Genomic DNA, 27770 nt, shown 5'->3' on the forward strand with positions numbered 1-27770 from the left:
ATCCCATTGAGCAATGAATTGAATGACGTATAACGCCTCTACCAGCAGATGTCGATCAATCGCGTTCACGTCGTCATGCTGCGTTACGCGGTTGCTAAGCGTCAGCAACCCCTTCTCAAAGTCAGGGTATGAGTCAAAACCTGCCTATTTTCGTCAAAAGTACGTAACGTCACGATTCCAAAACTACAGTATAGGTCGTTATCAATAAAGCTTTTATCTGGATTCACCTGGTCAGTCTATCATGGAAAGAGCAGGTGTTCTTAATGTTTTGTACACTCAGTGTAGACGGTAAACAAATAAAACAATATTTGGATATAGCCACCTAGTTAATCCCCCGAACGTTAGTTTCCTAACTAGCCATATTGACGTGATCTGTTATTAGCTAGCTTGCCAATTTAACATGGTCCATCAATCAATGTAGCTTATCATGCCTGTCAGCAGCAATCGTGATTAAACACTCTTAAAAACACTGTTGAAAAGGGAATAATGATAGCCAACTTCATTAGGTAGGCCTATGTTGGTAGGAGAAAAAAAGTAGATTATGTCTATTTACCACTTTGTAGCCAACTGTACAACGTTTCTATCCGTAGCTTGCAAAGTAAACACTATCAGCAAATGCGCCCTTCAGCTGCTAGAAGGCAGAGCCCACAAACATGGGAAATTGACCTAAATCAATTAAACTTGTCAGGTATAGTTCACTTTGATTTTATATCACTCAAATAATGGTGGGCAATATTGAGAGATATGTTGAGGCTAATCTCACGTATCTGAAATGACATGATCAATTGACGTTTACCGATTATGAAAGCATGCAGTCACTTGCTGTATAACTCTGATAGAGCTAAATGTGCTCAATTGTTTTAGATGGAATAATCGAAAATGTGTAGTTCTGACTATGCTCTTCAAAAGGTGATGATATTACAACCAAATAATTTACATTTATTTAACAATCCCTTGATAACGGCACGCAGTTATCAATGGTTTTAGAGGAGTTGGAGGTCTCTTTGCTCCCCAGCAGGCAAATCAAACACTCTGCACCTTATTGTGACGTTTTATTGATAACTTTTACTGATAACGACCTATACTGATATTACAGAGAACAAGTTAATTCTCACATCTCGGAAAATATTTGAAATGTTGTACTTCTTGTTCACTAAATTCATGCTAATGTTGGGTTTTGAGCTAGCGCCCAGTTGACTCCCATTCACTCCTTGGAGACCCCTCCTTGTCCCAGAATCACCCAGAATGCTCCACGCGGCCCATTGACGACACATGGGCAATGTACACAATGGCTGTTACTACAATGGAGTTTCCCATCTCCTCGTTGCATGCATCAGCCAATGGTTGCGTGTCACGTCATTGATTGAGTAGTCGGGCACCAGATTATGGAAAGCCGTTTGGGTATTTGCGTGTCAAATAAACTTGTTCACCAATCAGGTCCTGAATATGACTGCATGTCACACAAGAATTTAACACGTTAATAAAACATTTACGTAGTTATTACACATTGATTAACACTAGCATTCGTATTTCATATGTCACAGCGATTCACCGATACATATGCTATGATGCTGGTAAAGTTTTTATAGAGCCAGATAGCTGCCAAAAGGTTGAACGCATGTATCCTTAGGATCATAAGAATATCCATATGTAAATTGTTAGGATCATAAGAAAAGCCATGCGTGAAACATGAAACGTAACTGTTAAATTTGATCTGTAAACGTACAAACACTATGTTACGACTATGCATGAATATTTACACGCTCAATTCTTACTTTACGTCTCCCTTTACTCGGTTACAGATCTTTTTTATATATACAAACTTTTGTCAGGAATGTGGCATCTGCAAAGGACATGAACCGAAAGTACCTAGTCAAAGTTAGCTAGTCAATCAAGCAACTCTAGCCCAGACTTTAGAGTTACTTTGCAGCTTCCGAATTCATTTACAAAATAAAAGTCTATAGCTTGTTTTAGAACTGCAGTCAATAACGACATTATACCAGTAGATGGCGTAGTATAGACTTGGGCCTTCAGCAAATTACTTGTGAGAATTATACTTTAAAGACACAGCAAAATAGAAAGCAAATATGATTTAGGCTAGGCCTATTCCACTATCTAAATATACCATAATGTAGTGTGTTATTTAATGGCCATATAATTATTTTAAAACATTTTTATAGCCGCGTGGGGCTACTGTGGTGATCATGTAACCTAATGAATTACACTTTTTCCAGTATTTGGGAGCACGGACTGTCGGCCTTATGTTAGGCATTTTGACTGTTTTATTAGTGAATTCCACTCTGTACGTAGGCTTGTTATAACCATTTGCGTTGCACAACCCCATCATGCAGAGGCTATATCCATATCTATAACCTGTCCTCAGGCCTATAATAAAAAACAGTTATATAACACAAATAGAGTTTTAAAATTATTCGGCAAGACACCAGTACCCAAAATGATAGCCTAAATTGCAATGCCTACAAGTTGAAGGCCTATATTTATTATTTGAATAGGTTTAATTAAAACATTGAATTATTAAAGTGATAGGCTAAATAACTTTTGAGAATTTAGATAATTTTGAATACACACATGGATTTCAATAAATAAATGGATAAGACTGTTCTATTCTCTTTACGTTAGTTCCTATTGCAACTCAGACAAATGGCAGAATGGATGACATACTAACTGACTGAACTGAATGAAGGATGAATTAAATGTTCAAATATGTTGGAATGAGGAGTTGCACGCATCATGCATGTTCTGCACTTTATTTGGCTAGTAGGCAAATAGACCTACATTAGGGTATAATGACTCTATGGCTGCATGCCTCCAGAAGGTCATCTTCTGAGTCTGAGGGGTGCTTTTCCGAAGGCGCATGGTGCTGTGGTGCTGCATGGAGAACACAAGCTCTTCAACTGGGCAGCAGTGTCGCGATGGAGGGAATAGCCTATACGGAGACAACCTCAGGCCACTGCAGCAGAGTTAATGCGTGAAAAAAAAACTATGCCAGACAGCCTACGTTTAACCTCTCCCTTGTTCATTTCATTTTTAACTAGGCAAGTCAGTTAAGAACAAATTCTTATTTACAATGACGGCCTACCAAAAAGCAAAATGCCTCCTGCGAGGACGGGCCTGGGATAAAAATAAAATAAAAAATACAATATAAATATAGGACACATCACAACAAGAGAGACACACAACATGACATGAAGAGAGACCTAAGACAACAATATAGCAAGGCAGCAACACAACATAACAACAACATGGTGGGAACACAACATGGTAGCAGCACAAAACATGGTACAAATATTATTGGGCACTGTCAACAGCACAAAGGTCAAGAAGGTAGAGACAACAATACATCACACAAAGCAGCCACAACTGTCATTAAGTGTGTCCATGATTGAGTCTTTGAAGGAAGAGATTGAGATAAAACTGTCCAGTTTGAGTGTTTGTTGCAGCTCGTTCCAGTCGCTAGCTGCAGCGAACTGAAAAGAGGAGCGACCCAGGGATGTGGGTGCTTTGTGGACATTTAACAGAATGTGACTGGCAGAACGGGTGTTGTATGTGGAGGATGAGGGCTACAATAGATATCTCAGATAGGGGAGAGTGAGGCCTAAGAGGGTTTTATAAATAAGTATCAACCAGTGGGTTTTGCAACAGGTATACAGAGATGACCAGTTTACAGAGGAGTATAGAGTGCAGTGATGTGTTCTATAAGGAGCATTGGTGGCAAATCTGATGGCCGAATGGTAAAGAACATCTAGCCGCTCGAGAGCACCCTTACCTGCCGATCTATAAATTACATCTCCGTAATCTAGCATGGGTAGGATGGTCATCTGAATTAGGGTTAGTTTGGCAGCTGGGGTGAAAGAGGAGTGATTACGATAGAGGAAACCGAGTCTAGATTTAACTTTAGCCTGCAGCTTTGATATGTGCTGAGAGAAGGACAGTGCACCGTCTAGCCATACTCCCAAGTACTTGTATGAGGTGACTACCTCAAGCTCTAAACCCTCCGAGGTAATAATAACACCTGTGGGAAAAGGGGCATTCTTCTTACCAAACCACATGACCAAGCTAACGTTATAAGCAGCTAACTAGCTTCATCCGGCTCCCGTGTCTTAAATGGACCGGGTTGACACCTATGTGAAACTAGCCACAGTATGGATTAGCCACAATAGTGGCATTTATAGTTTGCCTTCAAAATAAAAGCCCCTCTTGAAAGTGACACAAATGGATACAAATAGAATCATGCCAAATTTGGACTAGATAATGCTAAACAAGGTTGTAATGTTGTTAAATAAATTCAACAAAAGACAGTAATTAATTAATTTGACACATCTGTTGAAATCACACTGATACGCAGAGACAGTCCTGGGCCGCCCCGTGGAACGCCAAGCGGGTGGGGGAGGGCCCTCTAACGCAGCTGGGCCCCATCCTTAGACACTGAGTGCAATGCCAGAGGCTGGCCACGGCTGAAGCAAGTGGCTCGCCTACTGTGGTGGAGGAATGTTGAATGCCGGCCACAACTGTTGTTGGCAGCTCGCTGGCTGTGGCTGAGGCTGGTGACTCTTTCACCACTGCTGAAAGCGATGACTCCCATGGTGGACCATGTGGCGATCCCTGGGCAATGATCATCAGGGATCTGGAGGCGGCTGGGCCCCAGAGTAGAGGTCAGGTGGTCTCCCACGTGGGAAGGGCTGAGGGTCGTCCAAGGCAGGTGGCAGGCGGCCCCCCAGAACTAGAGACAGCAGGCCCCCCGGGTCAGGGAATGGTGGTTCCCCCAGGTCAGGGAGCTGAGGGCCTAGCAGGGCAGGGGAATTGGAACTCACTACTAAATCTGAGGATTTCAAGCCAGGTATGGTGGCAGGCTGCAAATCTATCCTAGCAGGGATTGTGTAGTCTAGCGCTAGTATAGGCGACTGGGCACAGGCTGAGGGCTGAGAACAGTCTAACTGCACACCTAGAGGAGCAGATTACTCTGGATCTAGCGGGGCAGGAGACCCAAGGTTTAGAACTAGGGCGGTGGTTTGGATTGTAGCACTGAGGGAGCTGACTGCTTGCCGACCGAGGCTGGGGGCTACGGACCAACTGAGGGCAGATGCTGCAGACCTAGTGGGGCAGAGAGCCTATAGCCTGGCAGAGCAGTGGACTGAGGGCCGACTAGAGCTGGACAAACCGAAACTTAACGGCTGAAGGCTCAGAGCCTAGTGCTGATAACTTTGGGCCTGACAGGGAGAACGTCTCTGGACCTGACAGAGAAACCGACTCTGGACCTGACAGGAGAACGACTCTGGACCTGACAAGGAGAACGACTCTGGACCTGACAAGAAAACTGACTCTGGGCCTGACAGGGAAACTGACTCTGGACCTGACAGGGCAACTGACTCTGGACCTGACAGGGTAACTGACTCTGGAACTGACAGGGAAACTAACTCTGGACCTGACAGGGAGACTGACTGGACCTGTCAGGGAAACTGACTCTGGACCTGACAGAGAGACTGACTCTGGACCTGACAGGGAAACTGACTCTGGACCTGACAGGGAAACTGACTCTGGACCTGACAGGTAGAACGACTCTGGACCTGACAGGGAAACTGACTCTGGACCTGACAGGTAGAACGACTCTGGACCTGACAGGGAAACTGACTCTGGACCTGACAGGGAAACTGACTCTGGACCTGACAGGTAGAACGACTCTGGACCTGACAGGGAAACTGACTCTGGACCTGACAGGTAGAACGACTCTGGACCTGACAGGGAAACTGACTCTGGACCTGACAGGGAGACTGACTCTGGACCTGACAGGGAAACTGACTCTGGACCTGACAGGGAAACTGACTCTGGACCTGACAGGTAGAACGACTCTGGACCTGACAGGTAGAACGACTCTGGACCTGACAGGGAGAATGACTCTGGACCTGACGACTTTGGTTCTGCCCTGTATAGTGCTGTCCAGTTAGATCATGATGTTGAGGCCCATCACTGTACTCTTATTCCCCACTGTTGGCTTGAGCGCACATATAGCCTACATCAGTGGTTCCCAACCTTTTTTGATTACCCTACTACAGAACTGAATTTTGCTCTGCCCGGAGTACTCCTGAAGTACCCCTTCATGTGCATTGTACCAGTAACCATATGGACTCATGAGTCTTTTCAAGTACCCCCTGTAGATAGGCCAATTAAGTCCTAGTACTCCTGGTTGGGACCCGCTGGCCTACATGATGAGATTATAGTGGACAAAAGAGCAAGATAATTTTGTCAAAGGGCAGCCAAACATCGATGATCATGTCACCATCATAAGACCCTTGATATTTACTGAAAAGGAACATCAAGCTCATCACCTTGCACGTTCACCACCCTGTGGTCACCATAATATATTTCATCTGTAGCCTAATAAACTGCATGCTTTGCTGACAAGTCATAGTGGGAGGACCACACAACATGTAATCGCGTCTCCAAGTTTACTTCGATATGATGGTTATTATATCAATATTTGCGCATAAAAGCGTCTCCACCAACATTTCTCACATAATTAATTTTACCAACACTAAAAGATCCCACCGTGTCTAGCGTATTTTATTTTGTAGACATTTGGAAAGTTTACAGGAAAATGTTCTGTTTCCATCAGACCTGTCATTTTATATCTGACATTTACTTTACTCACGTGAAAAGGTTGGAGGGAAACCTGGTTACTGAGGAGGAAAAAGTAACACAATATTCTCATCTGGAATGGATAGTGTTATGATAAGGGATCATCTTTCTTGTCCAAACAAAGGACTTTGTTTACAAAACATTCATTACATTCAGATGTCTTCAATTACTAATAGGTTATAGTATGATGAACATAGCCTACTTATTGATACTGATGATTTGTGCTACAGATGGTTTGTTTACGTTTCTACAGTTGTGGCTAAATGGAGTAGGCCTACAGCTCTATCTAGTGGTCGCGTCGGGGACACCAGTGTTTAGTATTTTATTAGGATCCCCAATTAGGCTTCTCTTCCTGTGGTCCAACCAGGAAACAAAACACAACAAATAAAATACATAAAATAACTAACACTGCATTTTACAATACATAATACAATTCAAAATATATAAAATGTCTGTGTCTCTTCACAGACCCCAGTTTTTTCTTAAAATCTTGTTTTATTGCTAGCTTGAGTTACCTGGGGTGGCAGAGATTTCCATGTAGGCATGGCTCTATTTAACAGTGCATTTCCCAGCCTCTGTTCTGGACCTGGGGGCTGTGAAGAGACCTCTGGCTGAATGTCTTGTGTAGTATCAATGAGTGTCCAAACTGTGTGCCAAATATATAAACAGACAGTTTGGTAACTTTAACTCATCAACACCTCACACAAACACCAATAGTGATGCAGTCAGTCTCTCCTCAACTTTGAGCCAGGAGAGATTGACATGCATACCACTGACATTCGCCCTCCATGTACAGTACAGCTAAGTGAAATACATGCTGCTCTGTTCTGGACCAACTGCAATTTTCATATGTCCTTCTTTGCCGCACATGACCACACAACTGGGCAGTAGTCCAGGTGTGACAAACTAGGGTCTGTAGGACCTGCCTGGTTCATTTAGATGTCAAAAAAGCAGAGCATCGCCTTATCATGGACAGACTACCCATTTTAGCAACCTTTGATTCTATATGTTTTGACCATGACAGCTTGCTATCTAAGGTTACACCCAGCAGTTTAGTCTCCTCAACTTGCTCAATCATCACATTATTCAGTAATAGATCTAGATCAGGTTTAGGGTTGAGTGAGTGATTTGTCCCAAAAACTATGCTTTTAATTTGAGATATTTAGCGCAACTATTTCTAGTTACCTATTCTAAAACAGACGGGAGCTCTATGTTAAGGGTGTCAGTTATTTATTTTGCTGTCGTAGCTGATGTGTATACGGTTGAGTCAGCAGTGTACAAAGACACAGGCTTTATTCAAGATCAGTGGAAGGTCATGAGTAAAAACAGAAAACAATGTCCCAAGCTGGCTGCCCTGTGGTACACCACACTAAACCGAATTTGCATTAGAGAGGCTTCCATTAAAGAAAACCCTCGGTGTTCTATTAGATAGAGAACTCTCAATCCACGATAAGGCAGAGGATGTAAATCAATAACATCTCATTTCTTTCAGCAATAGGTTATGATCAATGATATCAAAAGCTGCACTGAAATCTAACAAAACAGCTCCCACAATCTTCTTATTATCAATTTCTTTTAGCAAATCATCAGTCATTTTTGTCAGTGCCGAGCATGTTGAGTGTTCTTCCCTATAAGCATTCTGGAAGTCTGTTGTTCATTTGTTTTCTGTAAAATAACATTGGAAAAAATTGTGTTTTACCAAATACTAAAGTTTGCTAAGCATCGGTAACAGGCTGATTGGTCGACCGTTTGAACCATTAAAGGGTGCTTTGCTATTCTTGGGCAGCGGAATGACCTTTCCCTCCCTTCAGGCACACAGTTTTCTAGGCCTAAATTGAAGATATGGCAAACAGGAGTCGCAATGTATTCCGCTACCAACTTCAGCAATTTACTGTACCATCCAGGTTGTCAGTACCAGGTGGCTTGTCCTTATTAATAGATAGCAACAATGTTTTTACCTCTTCCACACCAACTTTGCAGAACTCAAAATTACAGTGCTTGTCTTTCATTATTTGGTCGATTATGCATGAATATGAAGGCTCTGTGTTTGTTGTTTGCATGTCATAGCTAAGTTTTCTAGTCTTGTCAACAAAAAAGTTATTAAAGTGGTTGGCAATATCAAAGGGTTTTGTTATGAACAAGCCTTCTGCCACATTGAAGGATGCAGCTGAGTTTGCTGCTATCATTCTTTATCTAATTTATCAACAACTGTAGCATTGTAGCTAAGCCTACCCCTAACCTCATTCTCCTAACCTGCCACGATAATTTACCTAACCAGCCACGTTAATTATCCTAACCTGCTTGGTAAAGAAACCACTGTGACAAATCATAAGTATCATCTTCTATATTTTTTCCCCCACAAAACATAGAATCGTGCCATTTTCACATATGTTGATGTTGGGGTGGTGCTGGAGATTCTGAAGAAACATTTTGCAATTTCCTTTGAAGGACCACTGGAATGGTCTAACATGTACAGCTGGCGCCTGGCCAGGCCATGCAAAACGAATCACCCACTGTGTCGGCGAATGAATGAACACAAGAGTTTTGCGGGAAATATTAAGGCAATGGATCTAGATTTCCTAAGAAGGGGTACATGTTTCATGAAGCGATTTCATATCGCAAGTCTGAACAATTCTATTGTGAGTAAAATGTGTATATGATCTTGGTAATGATCATACTAGCAAGTCTTCTCTCTTTCGATGCTCTGCAAACCAAAAATATAGAGACTTGGTTTTGCAAAATATCAGACACCCCTGTCTTTGACATTGGTTGCATCCACTTTGGCGCGAAATGTTAAAGCCCCGCCTTCTTCATTATACAATCACACACAGACTACTGCATGCTTTATGTTGTGTAACTTGCTGTAACGGGTTCTTCATACAAATATCCCAGGAAAATTGTAGTAAACATTTTACTACATATCTAGTTTGGCAGTTTTTCAATATGAGTTGGTAAGTCCTTCTGTTTGTTTCAAAACTGTATTTGTTGTTCCAAGCAGCTAGATAAGGTAAGTAGTAACCCATGTCGATGGCTCGTTGCAGAAGCTTCCGTAGGCTGGCGTCCTTTGATCAACCAAATCTAAAATGTTCGGTTTCACCAAAATAACGTTTGCAGTCGAGGTATTTTAGTGTCTCTAGAAGAATGCTTACGATTCGACATTTTGAATGTGTCCTTCGCTGTCAAATAAGTGTTTTATAACACGTTTGTATACAGCAGTATCTCCTATTTTCCGCCTGTGCCACTGCGCTGCAATTGTTATTCGTTCTACCACATAGTAGTTTTCACTATATTGGATCACTCCAATATATTGGTATCACTCCGCGGTGGAGGGAAAGACTCTTTCGAGGGTCCGAGGTGAGGATTTAGATTTACTCCCGTTTACACCTGTGTCACGGCTGGGGTCTGCCCTTATATATATATATATATATAGACCCCATGGCCGCGACACACGTTCCCTTTCATTTTCCGTATGGTTTGAGGTACAAACTTTCTGAAGCGCGCTTGGTAAGTCACTAGTAATTGTAATAACTTGCGTGGAACTCACTGGCTGTTTGCAGCTGGCCACATGACCAGCCCTTACAGCGTGCGGTTGATCTGTATCTTCCGCACGTGGTTTGTAGTGCTTGTGTTTCGTTAGCGTTCATTACGACTCTGTGTGCATCCATTAATATATCGGTGGCTCTTGCTGCCACAAACTGTATATACCTTACAAAACAAGCCAGTCGGCAAGTTGTATGTATTGTGAATTGCTTTGATTTCTCTGCTAATTACCCTACATGGGTTCTCAGCTAATTCCTCTACAGGGTTTTCTTGTTATTTCTCCTGCTGAATGTAAGAGTATGGTGGTGGGCTGCCACTATGTTGAGACATTTAACTTTGGAGCCCCCCCAAAGAGTCTGATGCGGACTTGAGAGCCAAATATGGGTCTCTCTGCTCTCTTGGCCGCCTTACCAACACGGCCATGCTGTTGCAGGCCTACCTGCATACTCTGTTTTCCTGGCTACAGGAGGGCACTTAGGAGGTCCTCCAGGAAGTGATGGAGGTGTCTCGCCTGCTTTCTCTGCTCCAGAAGGATGTGGCCAACGGACTGGCCATGGTGCAGATGGTTATCTCCTGGCGACGTGTTTGGCTGGCCCATTCATGTCTGCCAGCTGCTCTCCAGAGCACATTTGCCCATCACCCCTGGGTTGATGACATTATAGAGCAGACGATAATGTTCGTGGGGACCTGGTGACCCTGAGACGGTTCATGCCACCTCTTCAGGCCCTGGGTTCAAGGCAGACGGACTGTCGCCACCCACCTGCACCCGAACGACGGTGGGGTCCCTCTCCTGCCCCATCGCCTCGTGCTAAGGGACGACAGTGTGAGGTGAAGCAACAGCCTGTTTTTCCCACACAGGTTTTCCCCTGGTTTTGGCAGAGTTACTGGGTAATTTATCCCTCGCCGGGTTCCTATTCCTCCAAGTGGGTCACGACATAAGCTCTTCCAGGGCTTCGACCCTTGCTCCGTGGCCTTGTTTGCTTGGCTGAGCTTATGGCTTCCCTTTGTGACAGGTGTGATGGTGTCAACTGCCATAGTGACGTGCCTGGGGGTGCCAGAGGAGAGGCGGGCCCTGGCAGGTCCCCTGACACACCCTTCCTCGGCCACTTCTCCCGGTCTCAAAGGGCAAAGTGGGAGGAGTGTGTGGAGTCCCCATGGGTGTTGTCCTCAATGGTCGAGGGGTACTGACTCCAATTCCGGTGCCTGCCTCTGTTCAGGTGTGACCGCACAGTGCCTCAGGGCATTGTTGAGGTGGCTGTCACTCCTTTCTGTCAGATGGGGTGGAGAAGCTGAGGATGTGCCCGCCGGGAGCTAGTCAGCACAGATGCCTCCCAGATCAGCTGGGGGGGTGTGACCAAGGGCAGGTCGGCCAGCGGCTGTTGGCTAACCCCTTGGAGCGGCAGGCACATCAATACACTACAGCTGGCCCTGCAGTCTTTCCTTCCACATCTGAAGGTAAGACCTGTACTGGTGAGAATGGACAACACCACAGTGGTGGCTTACATCAACCATCAGGGTGGACTGAGGTCCCACCGGCTCCATATTATGGCACGGGAGCTCCTTCTCTGTGCTCAGGGATGTCTAGCGTCTCTATGCGCAGCACACGTACCTGGCATACTAAACGTGGCAGCGGATATGCTCTTGAAGGAGGGCCCGTCACCTTGGGACTGGATCCTACATCCCCAGGTGGTGCAGTGCCTATGGGACAAGTCCACCTGCACCCTCCCGAACCAGTTAGCCTCCCTGGGCAATGCACACTGCCCCCTGTGGTACTCCATGTCAGAGCCACCAGGGCCTCTGGGCTTGGATGCTCTGGCTCACGATTGCTTACGCATCTCCCCCTTTTCCCCTGATCCAGGCTGTGCTGGACTGGACCAGGATGGCAGAGCATCGTCTGCTTCCGGTGGCCCCATACTCTTCCAGACAACTCTGTTTCAGCCTTCTGCTGTCCCTGTTTGGTACACCTTGGCAACTTCCCCTGAGACCGGACCTGCTGTCTCAGGTCGGGGGAACTCTGTGGCATCCGAGGCCGCACCACCTCAGTCTGTGGGCTTGGCCACTGAACGGCACCAATGGTCTATGTTAGGACTACAGGAGGGTGTAATGAACACCATGACCCCAAGTCATGCGGGGTGCAGTATGTTCTCCAATACCTGCAGTCTCGCTTGGATGAGTGCTTGGCAGCCTCTACACAGAGGGTATTTGGCTGCTATATCTGCCTGCCATGCGGGGTGGATAGACAGGCCAGTGGGGCGCCATCCCTTGGTCTCCATGTTTATGAAGGGAGTTTGTTGCCTGTGTCCAGCTAGGACTTGCTCAATGGCGTGCTGTGATCTGGATGTGGTCTTGGCAGCTTTGGCAAAGCCGCCTTTTGAACAATTGGAGTCTGCCTCCCTGAAACACCTCTAAGAAGGTGGTTTTCTTGGTAGCGATATCTTCCGTGAGGGTGGGTGAGCTCCATGCTCTTTCGTTAAGTTCTGAGTGCCACCGGATGGACCCTGTGGGGAGGAGTATATATCTCTCTGCCCTAACACTTCATTCCTCCCGACGGTTCTGTCACAGGCATGTGAGCATCCCTTTATATACTGCCTGTTTACGAGTCCCCCGGCAGTGGCAGGGGAGTCTGGGCCTCCCTCCGGCATGCTGTGCCTTAGGCAGCCTGTCACCTCATATGTGGAGCGGACACGGTCAGTGAAAACAACAGACCAGCTCTTTGTCTCACTGGATCATGGACATGATTATGACAGCCTACCGGCTGGCTGGCAGGCCAGTGCTGGGATCTGTGGTGGCACATTCAACACGAGGTGTGGCTGTGTCCTGGGCTCTACTGAGACATGAGGTGTGGCTGTGTCCTGGACTCTACTGAGACAAGTGCCCCTCGCTGATATCTGTGCTGCGGCCAGCTGGGCTTCCTCTGTACCTAGCAAAGATGCAAATCGGGTAAATGTGGCACCTCCCTCTGCGGTTGGTTCAGCGGTCCTGGGTGTCGCCTCCCCTTCCAGTGATTGTGCCGGGACCCCCCTTCCACATTGATGGCCCCTGCCTCTCTGTCCCGCGCTGAGACTTTGCCCCTGGCTGGCCAGTTCCCTCTAGCACTGACTAATCTGGTACGGGTATACCAATATATTGGAGTGATCCAATATAGTGAAACCTAACAAAGGTTACATTTGTAATCATGGTTATGTGAGCTATATGGATCAATCTGTAAATCCTCACCTCGGATGTATCCCTCCGCCGCGGAGTGATGCAATACCAATATATTAGAGTGATCCATATAACTCACATAACCATGGTTACATACGTAACTGTCGATCTTCTACATACGGAAAATGGGAGACCCTGGATAACGTGTTTTTAAATGCTTATTTGATAGTGAAGGACACGTTCAACACGTCAAATCGTAACGTTAAGTGTTGTTCCTAGAGCTATTGAATATGCCTCTTGTTTGGAAACGTTATTTTGGTGAAACTGAATATTTTAGATTTGGTTTATCTAGGATGCTTGGCTTCCGCGACGAGCCATCTGCAATGGCTAGTTGCGGGACGAAGCAATTGCCCGAGCGTGATGTTACTAACATTAGTGTGGTGTTTCATAGCTTCAAGGCTAGCTAGCTGAACTGGTAACTTGCCATACAGTTAACACAGGCAAGGTTATTTATCACACTCTTATTCATTGAATATTCACTCACAACCCAGTGTAAAGGAAGAAAGCCGAAGCGTGTCTCCTCATTGTCCGAAGCCTAACGAATCTGAAGAACCGCTGGGTACGGCTATGGAGGAGACTTTGCCTGGAAATTGTAAGTAAAGTTAGCCACCGCTGGCCAATTAATGCGTTAACTAAATGGCATGTAGTACCTATCATTAGAAGTTGCTAGCTAACTGAGAATTTTCCCCTTCATGTAAATGAACCATATCATAACCATATCACCACTTGTTCTCAGCAGATGCAAGTGTGAAAGCTGAAAATGCGGTGTCTGAAGTTGTCATCACAAAAGAGATGGAGGAAGAGGAGATGCAGTTGGTGGAGAAAGGAGAGAAAAAAGAAGAGGAGATTATGAAAAAGGTTTCTTTGTTCAAATTTTTTTGAACATATTTGAAAACTATTGATCTTGTTTGGCAAGTGTGGATGTTGTTAATGCCCAACATTGGCATTTTTTTACTAGGCTCGAGAAGCTCAGAAGAAGGAAACTCATGACATTCGCTTCAAGAGACTGCAACACTTGCTGGAGAAAAGTAACATATATTCCAAATTCCTTCTTACAAAGATGGAACAGCAGCAGCAGGAGGTAAGTCTAATACCAGTGCAAGAAGTAGCCCTTGCACAGCATATTGTAGAACTACTTATCCTATTACAGCTCATGGGTGAACAAATGCAAATGACCACAGTAATGTACCATGGCTCCTTAGCCCTGATCTTCCCAATCCCCTTCTGTGGTCATGTAGAACTCTGCTCTAGCTATCCCTAATTGCTTTCTGTCATGTTTGATGGTCAGAAAATGCATGGAAAGGCAATGGTCAAATCTATCCAAGGAGTGTGAGGAGTCTTTGAAAAGCTGTGTCTAACTGTACATTTTCCCTGTAAACTCAGGAAATGCTGAAGAAAGAAAGACTGGTAAAGAAGGCAGAGAAGGTGAGTGAGTTTTATTTTCTTTGAGTTGTTCATTTACAATTACTGCCTGCAGGTCCTTAATCACTAACCTTATCAACTTTTCTGTCACAGAGCATTGGCAAAAAGGCTGGGAGAGGTAGGCAGCACTTGTGTTCCATTACTTTGCATCCATGACAATTGAGTTCCTCTCTATAGTTGATGTGGAAACAGTTTATAGTGACAATTTCCGACTTAAGTTTCTTTGTTTTTTTCAGTTGAAAAAAATAAAAGGGAGAGAGAGGAAGACTATAAAATTGCTGATGTCATGTCTAAAGAGGTAAACATTGTCTCTCAACATATAAATCCAGGCCTATTTCACTATTTGACATTTTTTAACATTTTTTTGGCCATGTTTTTGTTTCAGGAAATTATGTCCAAGGCCAAGAAACGTAAAGTGGAGGAAGAGGTAAAGGACTTGTTTATTCACTGCAAGGGACATTTTTGGACTGATTTACTCTTAAGAGTGAAGAACTTGGAGGGTGTTTTTAGATGTACCGTACCTCAAATGTCAATAATGTATCTGTGTACATGGATAACAGGATGTCCCTTGGATGAAGAAGCTAGAAGCAGAGGACATCGAAAAGATGAGTGACTCCAATGCTGACATCAAGGGCCGTCTGTCGGAGACTGTGAGAGACAATGCCGAGCATCTACTGGACCCAGACAGGAAGGTGAACGGGCAGGCTGTGCCCGCCCAGCAGCCCTTGCTCTTCACTGGGGGAGTCATGAGGTCTTACCAAATAGAGGGTGTGGAGTGGCTCAGGGTGAGTGTGGACTGTTGGTTATGCACATTTTCTTTGTTTGATCATAGATGCAGTATTTCATATCATCCTTGGTGTGTTTGTATTTTGTTTTCTCCAGATGTTGTGGGAGAATGGTATCAATGGGATCCTGGCAGATGAGATGGGTCTGGGGAAGACCATCCAGTGTATTGCCCACGTGGCCATGATGTTGGAGAGAAAGGTGATGGGTCCCTTCCTGGTAGTGGCCCCCCTGTCCACTCTGCCCAACTGGATCAACGAGTTCAAGCGCTTCACTCCAGAGGTAAAAAAACCAAAAACATTCCTTGCTAAAAAATAAGCATTCAAGGTATTACAGAAGTTGTGCTATTGATACAATTTTCTAAGTGAATTCATGTCATGTGTATCACCAATGCCAATCACTGACTTCACTGTTAAATTGTCTTTGTTCATCTTGTGTTGTAAGGTGTCAGTGCAGCTGTACCATGGGCCTGCTAAGGATAGGATGGCATTGTTAAAGCAGATTCGTAAGCCCCAGGGGACTCACAACATGTTCCCTGTGGTGGTCACCTCCTTTGAGATTGCCATGATAGACAGGAAGTTTCTGCAGGTATGCCCAACTCCCCTACTCCTATCATTTCTATGTAGGCTGTAGAAGTTACATGTGTTATTTTTCTGTACTTGGTATTCTGATATAGCTGTTGGTTGGAACTTACGATACTGAGCTCTTATCTATTGAAAGGCACGAGCATAACTTTCCTTTTTGTGCAAATAATGCATTGGTATCAAAGGTAAATTTGCGTGAAAGTTTTGAGTTATGCATGCATCAAGTTGTGCCACCTATTTAACCCATTCAGCCTCTCACTGATAACCCCCTTGCTTTTCCTCCCCAGCGCTTCCACTGGAAGTACCTGATTGTGGATGAGGGCCACAGGATCAAGAACCTGAACTGCCGACTGGTGAGGGAATTGAAGATGCTGCCCACGGACAACAAGCTCCTCCTGACGGGCACACCGCTGCAGAACAATCTAGCTGAGCTGTGGTCACTGCTCAACTTCCTTCTGCCTGAGGTGTTTGACGACCTCAAGAGGTAGGGGACATGTCTGTCTGTCTCTACTGTTGGAATGGGACTATATGGAATGTTTTTCTTTAGTCTTTAAAATAAAAAAAAGTGTAATTGCGCTTCACCTATATCTCTACAGCTTTGAGTCGTGGTTTGACATCGACACCATTGGTTCCGATGCAAAAAATGTTGTCGCTAACGAACGAGAGCAGAACATCCTGCACATGCTCCACCAGGTAAGCCCTCAGACTGACTAGCTCTGCAATACACTGGGAAAGATAAAATGGTTAAACCAGTAGGTAGTCTATAAACTTTCTCTTTCATCTGCAGATTCTGACGCCATTCCTGCTGAGAAGACTGAAGTCTGACGTGACGTTGGAGGTGCCGCCCAAAAAGGAGATTGTTGTGTACGCTCCACTCACTGCCAAACAGGAGTCTTTTTACACTGCTGTGGTCAACAAGACCATCGCCAAAATGCTGGGCCAGGTGAAGGTAAGGCCCTCGGTTCACTGCTACACTGTTATATAGAATGGCAAATGTATGCATTGCTGACTTTTCAGAGGCCAGACTTTGTTTGAAGGAGCTTTCTAACAGACTTTGACGTGTCAGGTGGAGGCTCCAGTGGTGCTGACGACCGACGGCAGGCCTAAGCGCAGGACCAGGAGGCCTGTGGACTACAAAGAGACTGATGGTGACACGCCCTACGACCTGGAGAAATACCTGGAGAGGGTTCAGAAGGAGGCTGAGCAGAGGTCAGAATATATCCTACTATGGTAGTGTTCTGTGTGAAGGAAACACTGCGGTGCCCATAGAAATGGGATGATTCTATTTTTATGCTTGTGCCTTTACTCACTAGGGGGTGCACTGGTCATACCAATGATAGTTTATCAAGTCTATCTTTTCTCTGTTATACGACTTGATACATCTGATACACACGTGTCCATGAAGACAAACTACATGATTGTACCAATTCGATATTTTCTGTGAATGTTAAACATTTTAATGTGTGCTCCCTTTTTAAAATAAATGAACTGAAGACTAGAGGTTGATAGTTGCACGTGAGACCTCTGCTGGGACAACTCACTCATTGCCTTTCCCGTTCCTCTCCAGCCCCGCCCCGGTTGTGGATGTGCAGATGCCCCTGGACTCCCAAATCAACCTGAAACTGCAGAACATCCTCATGCTGCTGAAGAGGTGCTGTAACCACCCCTACCTCATAGAGTACCCGCTGGACCCGGCCACTCAGGAGTTCAAGGTAAAGGCCCCGCGGGATTGAAATGGCTGTGACCAAATGATGTAGACATGACATGGCCAATGAATGTTGTCGGTGCATTCATGACTTCTCTCAGCACTGCTAAGTGGAGGCTTTGTCAGAGTGTTTAGGGAGTTAGACTGCCAGTTGGTGTAGCTCGTGTAAATACATGATCTTGTTTCACCCTTTGAATCTCTTTCCATTGCAGATTGATGAACAACTGGTCCAGACCTCAGGGAAATTCCTCATTCTAGACAGAATGCTGCCAGAGCTGAAGAAGAGAGGACACAAGGTAAACGTCCAAATTCAGTTGTTATACTTTATGTCCTCAGGCAAGTGATTGATTTTAATCCCCCAAAATGTAACTTTTCCATGAATATGTATTTATTGTAAGATGTTTGTGACCACTTCTGACCTGTTGTGTACCTTGTCGACAGGTGCTGATTTTCAGCCAGATGACGTCCATCTTGGATATCCTAATGGACTACTGCTACCTGCGGGGTTACCAGTACAGCCGACTGGATGGGAGCATGGCCTATCCCGACAGAGAAGAGAACGTGAGTGGTGGCATGGTCTACTCCCCACAATGGAATTATCCTCAAAGCCGTCATAAAGCGCTTATAATTAGGACTGCACGATTAATATAATTTTGATATTGACATGTGCAATGTTTAAATTGCAAATGTCTGCAATATTTTGACGCTCCTCTCCACAGTGTTTAACGTCCGATTTTATAGTTTGCTACTTGAGCTGCCTCTCTCCCGCTGCACGCACACACCAAGCCCCGGCCCGTCACTCAAGGAGCGCAGTCGCTCGCCTTACCCACTTGCTGTTCCTTCCAAGTTCGCTCATCGTCAACGAAACACAAGCTTAATGACAAAGATGCTGCTTTCCACTTTGCGTCTTAATATAAATCCACATGCTTTTTATTATTCTGCTATTACTTTGTGTATTGAACTCTCTGCAAACAGTTAGTCTTTTCTTAGCAAGTTGGGGCCAAAATAATCCGCGTTAGCAGCTAATCGCTAGTACAGTCTGATACCACTGGTGTGGTTTACATGGCTACCCAGACTCGGGTCCAGAAACCGATGGGTTGAGCCTGAAAACACGTAGGTAAAGCGGCGGTTAAATTCGTCATTGGCTTTGATACTCTGATTGGTTAGAGGCGACCCAATCGCTGATGTTTTTGTACAATGCCCCTCGTCACCACAAACGACTTCAATGATGGCCGAAGTATGTAGCAAAAGACAAGAGCAGCGGGAGAATGTAGTGAGTTGTCAGGCTATGGTGCTGTAGGACCAGATCAGCATATTGTTTGCAACGGTATGTCGGAGAGTAATGGGCGACGCATGAATGTTACCTTGTGATTAATGTAATCTCAAATCTAGACTGAACAAAAATATAAACGCAACATGTGAAGTGTTGGTTTTAATGAGCTGAAATAAAAGATCCCAGAAATTGTCCATATGCACAAAAAGCTTAGTTCTCTCAAATTTTGTGCACAAATTTGTTTACATCCCTGTTAGTGAGCATTTGACCTTTGCCAAGATAATCCATCCACCTGACAGGTGTGGCATATCAAGAAGCTGATTTAACAGTATGATCATTACACAGGTGCAACTTGTGCTGGGGACAAGGCCACTCTAAAATGTGCAGTTGTCACACAACAATGCCACAGATGTCTCAAGTTGAGGGAGTGTGCAATTGGCATGCTGACTGCAGGAATGTCCACCAGAGAATTGACTGTTCAGTTCTCTACCATAAGCCCCTTCAAACGTTGTTTTAAAGAATTCCGCAGTATGTCCATCCGGCCTCACAACTGCAGACCATGTGTAACCTCGACAGCCCAGGACCTCCGCATCCGGCATTTTCACCTGCGGGATGGTCTGAGACCAGCCACCCGGACAGCTGAAACTGGCCTTGCACAACCAAATAATTTATTCACAAAATGTCAGAAACCGTCTCAGGGAAGCTCATCTGCGTGCTCGTCGTCCTCACCGGGGTCTTGACCTGACTGCAGTTCGTCGTTGTAACCTTCAGTAGACAATGCTCACCTTCGATGGCCACTGGCATACTGACGTGTGCTTTTCATGGATGAATCCCGGTTTCAACTGTACCGGGCAGGTGGCAGACAGTGTGTGTATGGCGTTGTGGGTGAATGGTTTGCTGATGTCAATGTTGTGAACAGAGTGCCCCATGGTAGCGGTGGGGTTAGGGTATGGGCAGACATAAGCTACGAACACAATTGCATTTTATCTATGGCAATTTGAATATCATGAGATCCTCAGGCCCATTGCCATTCATCCGCATCCATTGCCTCATGTTTCAGCATGGTAATGCACGGCCCCATGTTGGAAGGATCTGTACACAATTCCTGGAAGCTGTAAATGTCCCAGTTCTTCCATTGCCTGCATACTCACCAAACATATCACCCATTCAGCATGTTTGGGATGCTCTGGATTGACGTGTACAACAGTGTGTTCCAGTTCCCGCCAATATCCAGCAACTTCGCACATCAATTGAGGAGAGGGACAACATTCCACAGGCCACAATCAAAACCTGATCAACTCTTTGCTAAAGATGTCGCACTGCACAAGGCAAAAATGGTCACACTGGATATGACTTTTCTGATCCATGCTCCTACCTTTTTTAAGGTATCTGTGACCAATAGATGTATCTGTTTCCATTCATGTGAATTCGATAGATTAGGGCCTAATGAATTAATTTAAATTGACAGATTTTATCCCCAAAAATTATGAAATGTAACGCGTTTATTTTTGTAGAGTGTAATTAGGCCCCCATGGGAAACACCGACAACACCAACACTTTGGTTCCTTCCCGTCACAACCCCTCCCTTGCTTTTTCACTCATGCTAAACAACACTGTATTTGAGTTGCCCACTATATTCTAACCATCGAGTTAGAATAATATCGCAAGTAAATCGCAGTATTTGCTCAAATTACATTTGCCAATATCGTGCAGCTCTACTTATAATCATGTAGCAGTCTTTCTCCCTCACTATTTCTTGGGTTGTGAGCTTATCCTTCCATCATATTTTTTTTTGCAGATGACAAAGTTCTCGTCTGACCCAGAGGTGTTTCTCTTCCTACTGAGCACCAGAGCAGGTGGCCTGGGCATCAACCTGACTGCTGCTGACACGGTCATCATCTTTGACAGTGACTGGGTAGGTGTAGGACTCATGCTCTCAGGTTGAGCTTAACAACTGTTGCTTACTGCTACATGTTTGGTACTGATTCTTCTAGTGCCACACGATAATTAATGGACTCTTCTTCTGTCAGAACCCTCAGGCTGACCTGCAGGCCCAGGACAGATGCCACCGTATCGGGCAGACAAAACCCGTGGTGGTGTACCGACTGGTCACTGCCAACACCATCGACGAGAAGATCCTGGAGAGAGCGTCAGCCAAGAGGAAGCTGGAGAAGATGGTCATTCACAAGAGTGAGTAGAGTACCACTCCTCTCTCATCCAGGACACATCAAAACTGTTATTACATTGAGGTAAATGTGAAACCCACCTGAATAGAAGGTGCATGGAAGAGCTGGTAAGTATGTCAGAATAGAAAACTATTGTGGCGCGTGTGTTCCAGACCTGGATTCAAATGCATGTGTATTTGAGTGTCTGGTATATTCACGGCGCGTAACGTGTTTTTATCAAATATTTACACTGAACAAAAATATAAACGCAACATGTAAAGTGTTGGTTTCATGAACTGAAATAAAGTAATCTTATTTTCATAAGCTGCCACAAGTCGTTTTAGAGAATTTGGCAGTATGTCCAAACGGCCTCACAACCACAGACCGCTTGTATGGCATCGTGTGGGCGAGCAATTTGCTGATGTCGACATTGTGAACAGAGTTCCCCATGGTGGGGGTATGGGCAGGCATAAACTATGGACAACAAACCCAATTTGCTTTTTATCGATGGCAATTTGAACGTACACAAATACTGTGACGAGATCCTGAGGCCCGTTGTGAGGATTTTTACATTTATTATCTGTGACCAACATATGCAAATCTGTATTCCCAGTCATTTGAAATCCATAGATTAGGGCCTAATTTATTTCAACTGATTTCCTCTTATGTAAAATCAATGAAGTTGTTGCATTTTGCGTTTTAAATATTTTTGTTAAGTATATTTTAAATACATTCCTATGCATTTGAAAATAGTATTTGAGACATGGGGTGGCAGGTAGCTTAGCGTTGAGTCAGTAGTTGAAATCCCGAGCAGACAAGGTGAAAGCAAGGCACTTCTCTGTAATTGCTCCAGGTTCGCCGTCAATAATGGTTGATTCCTGGCCGTGGCCCCACTCTCCGAGGGTGGGGTTATAAATTGTATCTTGGCTCCATGGAGAAATTTGTAGAATTACAGGGAATGTACTTAAATGCTAACATGTCTCTATACCGCCAAGATGGGGAGCCTCTAAAATGTTCTTAAATTCAAATGGGCGACCATGCTCCCTGCCACCCCAACCACCTAAGCCCCTTTTTGATCCAGGACAACAACAAAAAAAGTGACTGGAAGTACACTTTCCAAGTGTATTTCCAAATACATTTAAATATTCAACTACTTGTCTTAAATAAAATATATTTGAATACTTACTTTGAAAGTAATTGAGATTTGAACTCCTGTCTGGTGTGTTCATTATTTGAAATTCCAATTCTTGAATTCACCCGTGTCAATTTACGTGACATAATACAAAATATCCCCATCAAAATCCGTCAGTTTTAGATAGAGAACAGTTTTATTGCATGGGCTGCATCTAAATCCGCCTATGTCGGCCTTCCGCATCTGCGGTGGAAGGTGGCCGAGTTACAGCTGCGTTTGCCGGACCGTGAGACATCCTGAAAATCAGTATTTTTCCCAAACGTCTGAATGGTTTGGCCTACAAACAGTCCACTCTGGTAAGATGACTCTCACAAACACGATGTTCTCTGTTTTGCTCTACAACCCCCACAAGTGTTACAGGACTTGTGTGAAGGTAATCCATACAAATGAATGGAACTATATGTAGGTAGTTTTGTGCCAACAAAAATTAGGTTTTAAATGTGTCCCAAAAAACATTTCCTGAGCTTCCTTATCTCCTAGATATAGGACAGACACTTTAAAACCGTATTCCTTATGATACATTTATGAATGTTCAATGCGTTTCTATGGGCTTAGTAGTAAAGGACAAATTCAATATTTTATCAAATAGTGAACCTAAAATTCTAATGACTAAATGATCAATGGTATGACCGTCTTAACCATTCCATATGTTTATTAACCTGGTAGAACCCCCCCCTTCCCCCAACGGTTTGACTTTGAGACATTAATGTTACTAATCCACTATCAAAACTAGATTTCCTGTGTAGCTAGGCTGTCTGAACAGTGACATGATCAGCTTGGGGGAATTGTTGGGGATAATATTGAATTTTTGGAATTAATGTGACAGTTGAATTGAGGAATTGAATTCTCTGAATTCAGACTGACTAACTTTTTTTATTATTATTAGAAAAATTCAAAGGAGGAAAGGCTGAGCTCAAACAGACCAAGAGCTGCGTCGACGTGTCTGAGCTGATGGATCTTCTCAACGCCAGAGATTACGAGAAGTACTCGTTTTTTTAGTGTTATTTCTCCCCCCCCTCTTGTCGATCAATTTTCATATTGTATTTTCATTATGAAACTCAAATGTTTTTTATTAGGTTGGTCAGAAGTCTATGGTTATCTGACCTTTTTCTTGTCTTTTTCAGGGAAGTGAAAAGCACCAAGGGGAAGGTCATTAGTGACAAGGACCTGGAGGCTCTGCTGGACCGCAGTGACCTTCTGGGTGAGTTACGCTGTGGGTTCTATTCGATTCACAACTACTGTTATCATGAATGACGTTGATCATATCTGCGTCACAATATACTAAAGTCCTCGGTCTTTGTCAGGATGCTTTACCACTGCAGAGCACCAGTGCCTCCCCCTGTAACATGGTCACCTGATGAGACCTTGCTTTTGTTTGGCCTCTGTTGTATTGTGTGTAATGAAACCATTTTGTCTCTTTCCAGACAAGGCCCAGAGGAGCTCCAAACAGAAGGTTGGCGTTTTCAAGGTGATCGAAGCCAAAGAATCATCGGAGATCAGCTTGACCTAAGTTTGAAAGGCGCAGATGTGATACTCCTAATGGCTGGATCCTAAGGGTCCACTGCTCTGCTGTTCGTTGTAGTACTGAACCAACTGAGACGGAAACCCGAGGACTTACTCAACCCATTCTCCTGAAACTACTGTTTATACTAAAGTTGATGTCTTTCTTTACTGCCTATGGTAAATGTTTATCTTTTGGTTGTGGAGTTTGTCAAATGCTGTTTGTTATAGTGGAGACCGAATCATGTCTTCCAGAAGATAGTGTTCATATACACTGAGTGTACAAAACTTCAGGAACACCTTCCTAATATTGAATTCCGCTCAGAACAGCTTCAATTCGTCAGGGCATGGACTCTACAAGGTGTCAAGCGTTCCACACGAATGCTGGCCCATGTTGACGCCAATGCTTCCCACAGTTGTCGGGTGGTGGACCATTTTACTTACACATGGAAAACTGTTGTGTGAAACCCAGCAGTGTTGCAATTCTTGACCCTCAAACCAGTTCACCTGGCACCTACTACCATACATACCCTGTTCAAAGGCACTTAAATCGTGTCTTTCCCATTCACCCTCTGAATGGCACACATACACAATCCATGTCTCAATGTTTAAAAATACTTTTAAACTGTTTTCCTTCCTTCATCTAAACTGATTGGAGTGGATTTAACAAGTTACATCAATAAGTGATCATTGCTTTCGTCTGGTCAGTCTCATGGAAAGAGCATGTTTTGTATACTCGGTGTATAATGAAGTATTTTGCTTCTTGGACAAATCTCATAACTGCCATTATGCTATTTTTGCTGTGGATTTGGATGCTGGTTGGACCTTTACCCATTTTAGGTGCGACGATTAAATCACTTGAAGTAATCATTCATAAGCACCACTTGAATTGGAATCAATTACTTTTCATAATGCATGCTAAAGTAAATGCTGAACTCCTATCTATCTTGTTCGCTTAATGGGTTCATTGACACTGTATGTTGGAGCAAAACTCCAAGCACTTTACCCATGCTGAGACCATGTCCTTTTAATTGTTTTGTATGCAACTCGTGTTCTAAAAATAAACTACCACTTGAATGTTTAGTTATGATCATGTGAGCTCTATTTCTTATAGAGGTACATAGTCTGTAAGCAGCACTGGTGAATGCACCTTTGTCTTTGAAAGGAGTATCAATGTTTTCAAATGTATTAATAAAACAATGTTATCAAATGTCGTGGTTGGGAAGCAATGTGAGCCACAAAGTTGACGTGAACAGTTCACATTGGGGTTATTCAGAGTAAAACATAATTGGTAGGAAAGGCTCTGGCTCTTAAGAGTACAGCAAAGTCATTACAAGCACCTGTCATTCAAAGATCAGTAATTGTTATACAGTGTTGAACTCTGTTGCACCTGCACAGGAGCAGCTAGTGAACACATCCTCCATTCTCTCCTAAAGCCTCTGATGTCAGTGTGCTCCGACCTGCACACGTACTACTGGGGTGTGGTCCGATCACACTAACCTGGCTGGTGCGTTTTCAACCTCTGCTCTGACTCTTGACTCGACCTAAAAAAACTAGTACGGTATTGAGCTTCTTTATTCAACAATGGAATTAAGTTGATTTCTTCAGTGAGGACTATTTTGTGGTAGGGCAAATCTTGTTTAAAAAAAAATAAGGTGTTTTGAGGTTAATTTTGTACAGTGTATTTTGACAGTGTGTTAACCTAGTCTGACCACTTTACCGGATCATTGTCATATGTGTGCCATAAGTTTTCGGTCTCACTAAACCATGGACCGTCTGAAGTTAGTTCTGCAGTATTTCCAGTCCAACTCCGAGTCCATATCAAATGGAATCTGTATTGTACTGGCCCTGATCAGTGTGAAGCTCTACACCAGCTTTGACTTCAACTGCCCCTGTATTCCACAATACAACAAACTCTACGCACTGGGGGTGATGTTTGTCCCGCCTTTAATATTCTTCTTCCTGGGAATCTTGGTCAATCGACACACAGGGGTCATGATGGACGAATGGTTGAGACCCATTGGGAAGAGAAGCAAAAATCCTGCCATTGTCAAGTGAGTTGTCAAGTGCTGCTGTCAAACCACCTCATGTTCCTGTGTTTACGACCACTACCATCACAGCTTTTCATCCAAAAAACGACGACTTCCTGTAATTATTGTGATGTTATTCCTAACCCTCTGCAGGTACATGTTCTCTGCCATGATGCAGAGGGCTCTACTGGCGCCCATGGTGTGGATTCTGGTCACTCTGCTGGATGGGAAGATCTTCATCTGTGCTTTCAGCATGAGTGTAGACCCCAAGCCTTTCTCAGGTAACTGAAACACCTGTCAATCATAACCTTAACTCATAGCCCTGTAACTAACTCTGACTTTCACCCAAACCCTCACCCAGAGTCAAAATAGTGTAGTCTTGTCCACTATAATATTTGAACTTCGACTCAAACACAAACTTTAGTTGTACTCTATACTTTCACAGGCATGCCCAACAATACTGGCCTGGACCTGATCAAGCTCATGGCCAAGGTGCCCTGCAAGGAGGATATGATTTTCAGGAACAGCACATTTCGTAAAGCTGTTTCACGCTACGTGCGCTGCTACTCCCAAGTGAGTGCACTCCCATTTTTAAATACCTCTGAAACTCATGTCTTTACTTTGCGTATTTGAGTTGATGGGTTTAGTATTCAAAGGGATAAAAAAAATGTTGCTGCACTACTTAGGTAGGCTGGCTTTTGTTCGTTATTTGTACAGTCAAATCCCATTCCTAAACCGGGGTGTGTCAGAAACTATCACCCATGTCCTCCACTCTCCATTCGAGAATGCCAATGCTTTGTACTGTATTTCCTGACAGGCGATTGGCTGGTCTATCCTCCTCTTCCTCATTCTCTTGGGTGCGCTGGGCCGTCTCATCAAGCCCTGTTTCGACGACCACGCCACCAACCTCCAGACGCGCTACTGGAGCAACTACCTGGACATCGAGCAGAAGCTCTTCGATGAGACCTGCGTGCTTCACTGCCGCGATTTTGCCCGCAAGTGCGTTGTGCAGTTCTTCGAGGGCATGCGGGAAGACGCAGTACTCAGACTGCCTCTCTCACCCGAAGTCAGGTACAGGGGGGAAGAAGACATGGTGGATGAAGAGGAGGAGAGACTCCATGGGATCACCAAGCAGGAACAGATGGATCAATTGCTTCAAACATGGTTCCAGTGTAAGCCTGAGCTGGATGTCACTAGGATGGCCTACAGACCTAGGGTGTGTGTCACCTGGGAGGACCACAATGGACAAACCCTCTACTCAGATGTTTAGATATATGTGTGTGTGTATGTGTGTGTGTGCAATAGTATAAATAGCTATAAGCTACAAACAATACATTCAACATGATTATGTCAAAAATACTTTTAGAGAGCAGACCTTAGAAATGTTGTTCCTCTGAATATTTGAATATGCTGGGATGTAGACTAGCTAGTTTTGCATAGTTCATTTTACATACTCCATGAATACAAGACATGCAAATTACAGATGGACTGACAAATAGTCCCTAGTGGTGCCTGATTCATCTAATCCCAACAAATAAGTAATTCAGAGGTTACTACTATGTAATTATAGTTTGACCATATATATATATATATATATATATATATATATATATATATATATTATTTTTTTTGAGTTCCCTGGTCATTTCTGTACCATAACATAAAGTGCCAATAAAATTATTATTGTATATTGTAATTTACTGTATATGTACTAAAGG

At 44.1% G+C, this 27770-nt stretch overlaps 2 protein-coding genes across 5 annotated transcripts; both read left to right on the top strand.

Moving 5' to 3' along the window:
• Positions 1 to 9431: 9431 nt before the first annotated feature.
• Positions 9432 to 25105, top strand: LOC139570808 (lymphoid-specific helicase-like). 4 transcript variants are annotated; one of them, XM_071393001.1, is made up of 23 exons: positions 9432 to 9605; positions 13890 to 13990; positions 14135 to 14256; positions 14357 to 14479; positions 14782 to 14823; positions 14914 to 14938; positions 15057 to 15118; positions 15206 to 15247; positions 15381 to 15605; positions 15703 to 15885; positions 16048 to 16191; positions 16475 to 16671; positions 16784 to 16880; positions 16975 to 17136; positions 17254 to 17396; positions 17755 to 17899; positions 18105 to 18188; positions 18334 to 18453; positions 20964 to 21080; positions 21196 to 21355; positions 23409 to 23505; positions 23647 to 23723; positions 23947 to 25105. In XM_071393001.1, exons 1-23 carry the CDS (start codon positions 9445 to 9447, stop codon positions 24030 to 24032), a joined length of 2715 nt encoding a protein of 904 aa, XP_071249102.1. In that variant the 5' UTR covers positions 9432 to 9444; the 3' UTR covers positions 24033 to 25105. The 4 variants fall into 4 exon arrangements, with proteins under 4 accessions (XP_071249102.1, XP_071249103.1, XP_071249104.1 ...); XM_071393002.1 differs by having other exon boundaries at positions 9474 to 9605; positions 14138 to 14256; XM_071393003.1 differs by lacking the exon at positions 9432 to 9605 and adding an exon at positions 10106 to 10158.
• Positions 25106 to 25651: 546 nt separating this feature from the next.
• On the top strand, positions 25652 to 27453 carry calhm3 (calcium homeostasis modulator 3). Its single transcript, XM_071393005.1, has 4 exons — positions 25652 to 26076; positions 26206 to 26333; positions 26498 to 26625; positions 26870 to 27453. Exons 1-4 carry the CDS (start codon positions 25790 to 25792, stop codon positions 27320 to 27322), a joined length of 996 nt encoding a protein of 331 aa, XP_071249106.1. The 5' UTR covers positions 25652 to 25789; the 3' UTR covers positions 27323 to 27453.
• Positions 27454 to 27770: the final 317 nt, after the last annotated feature.

Source organism: Salvelinus alpinus, chromosome 3, assembly GCF_045679555.1.
Source record: "Salvelinus alpinus chromosome 3, SLU_Salpinus.1, whole genome shotgun sequence".
NCBI classification, from domain to species: Eukaryota; Metazoa; Chordata; class Actinopteri; order Salmoniformes; family Salmonidae; genus Salvelinus; species Salvelinus alpinus.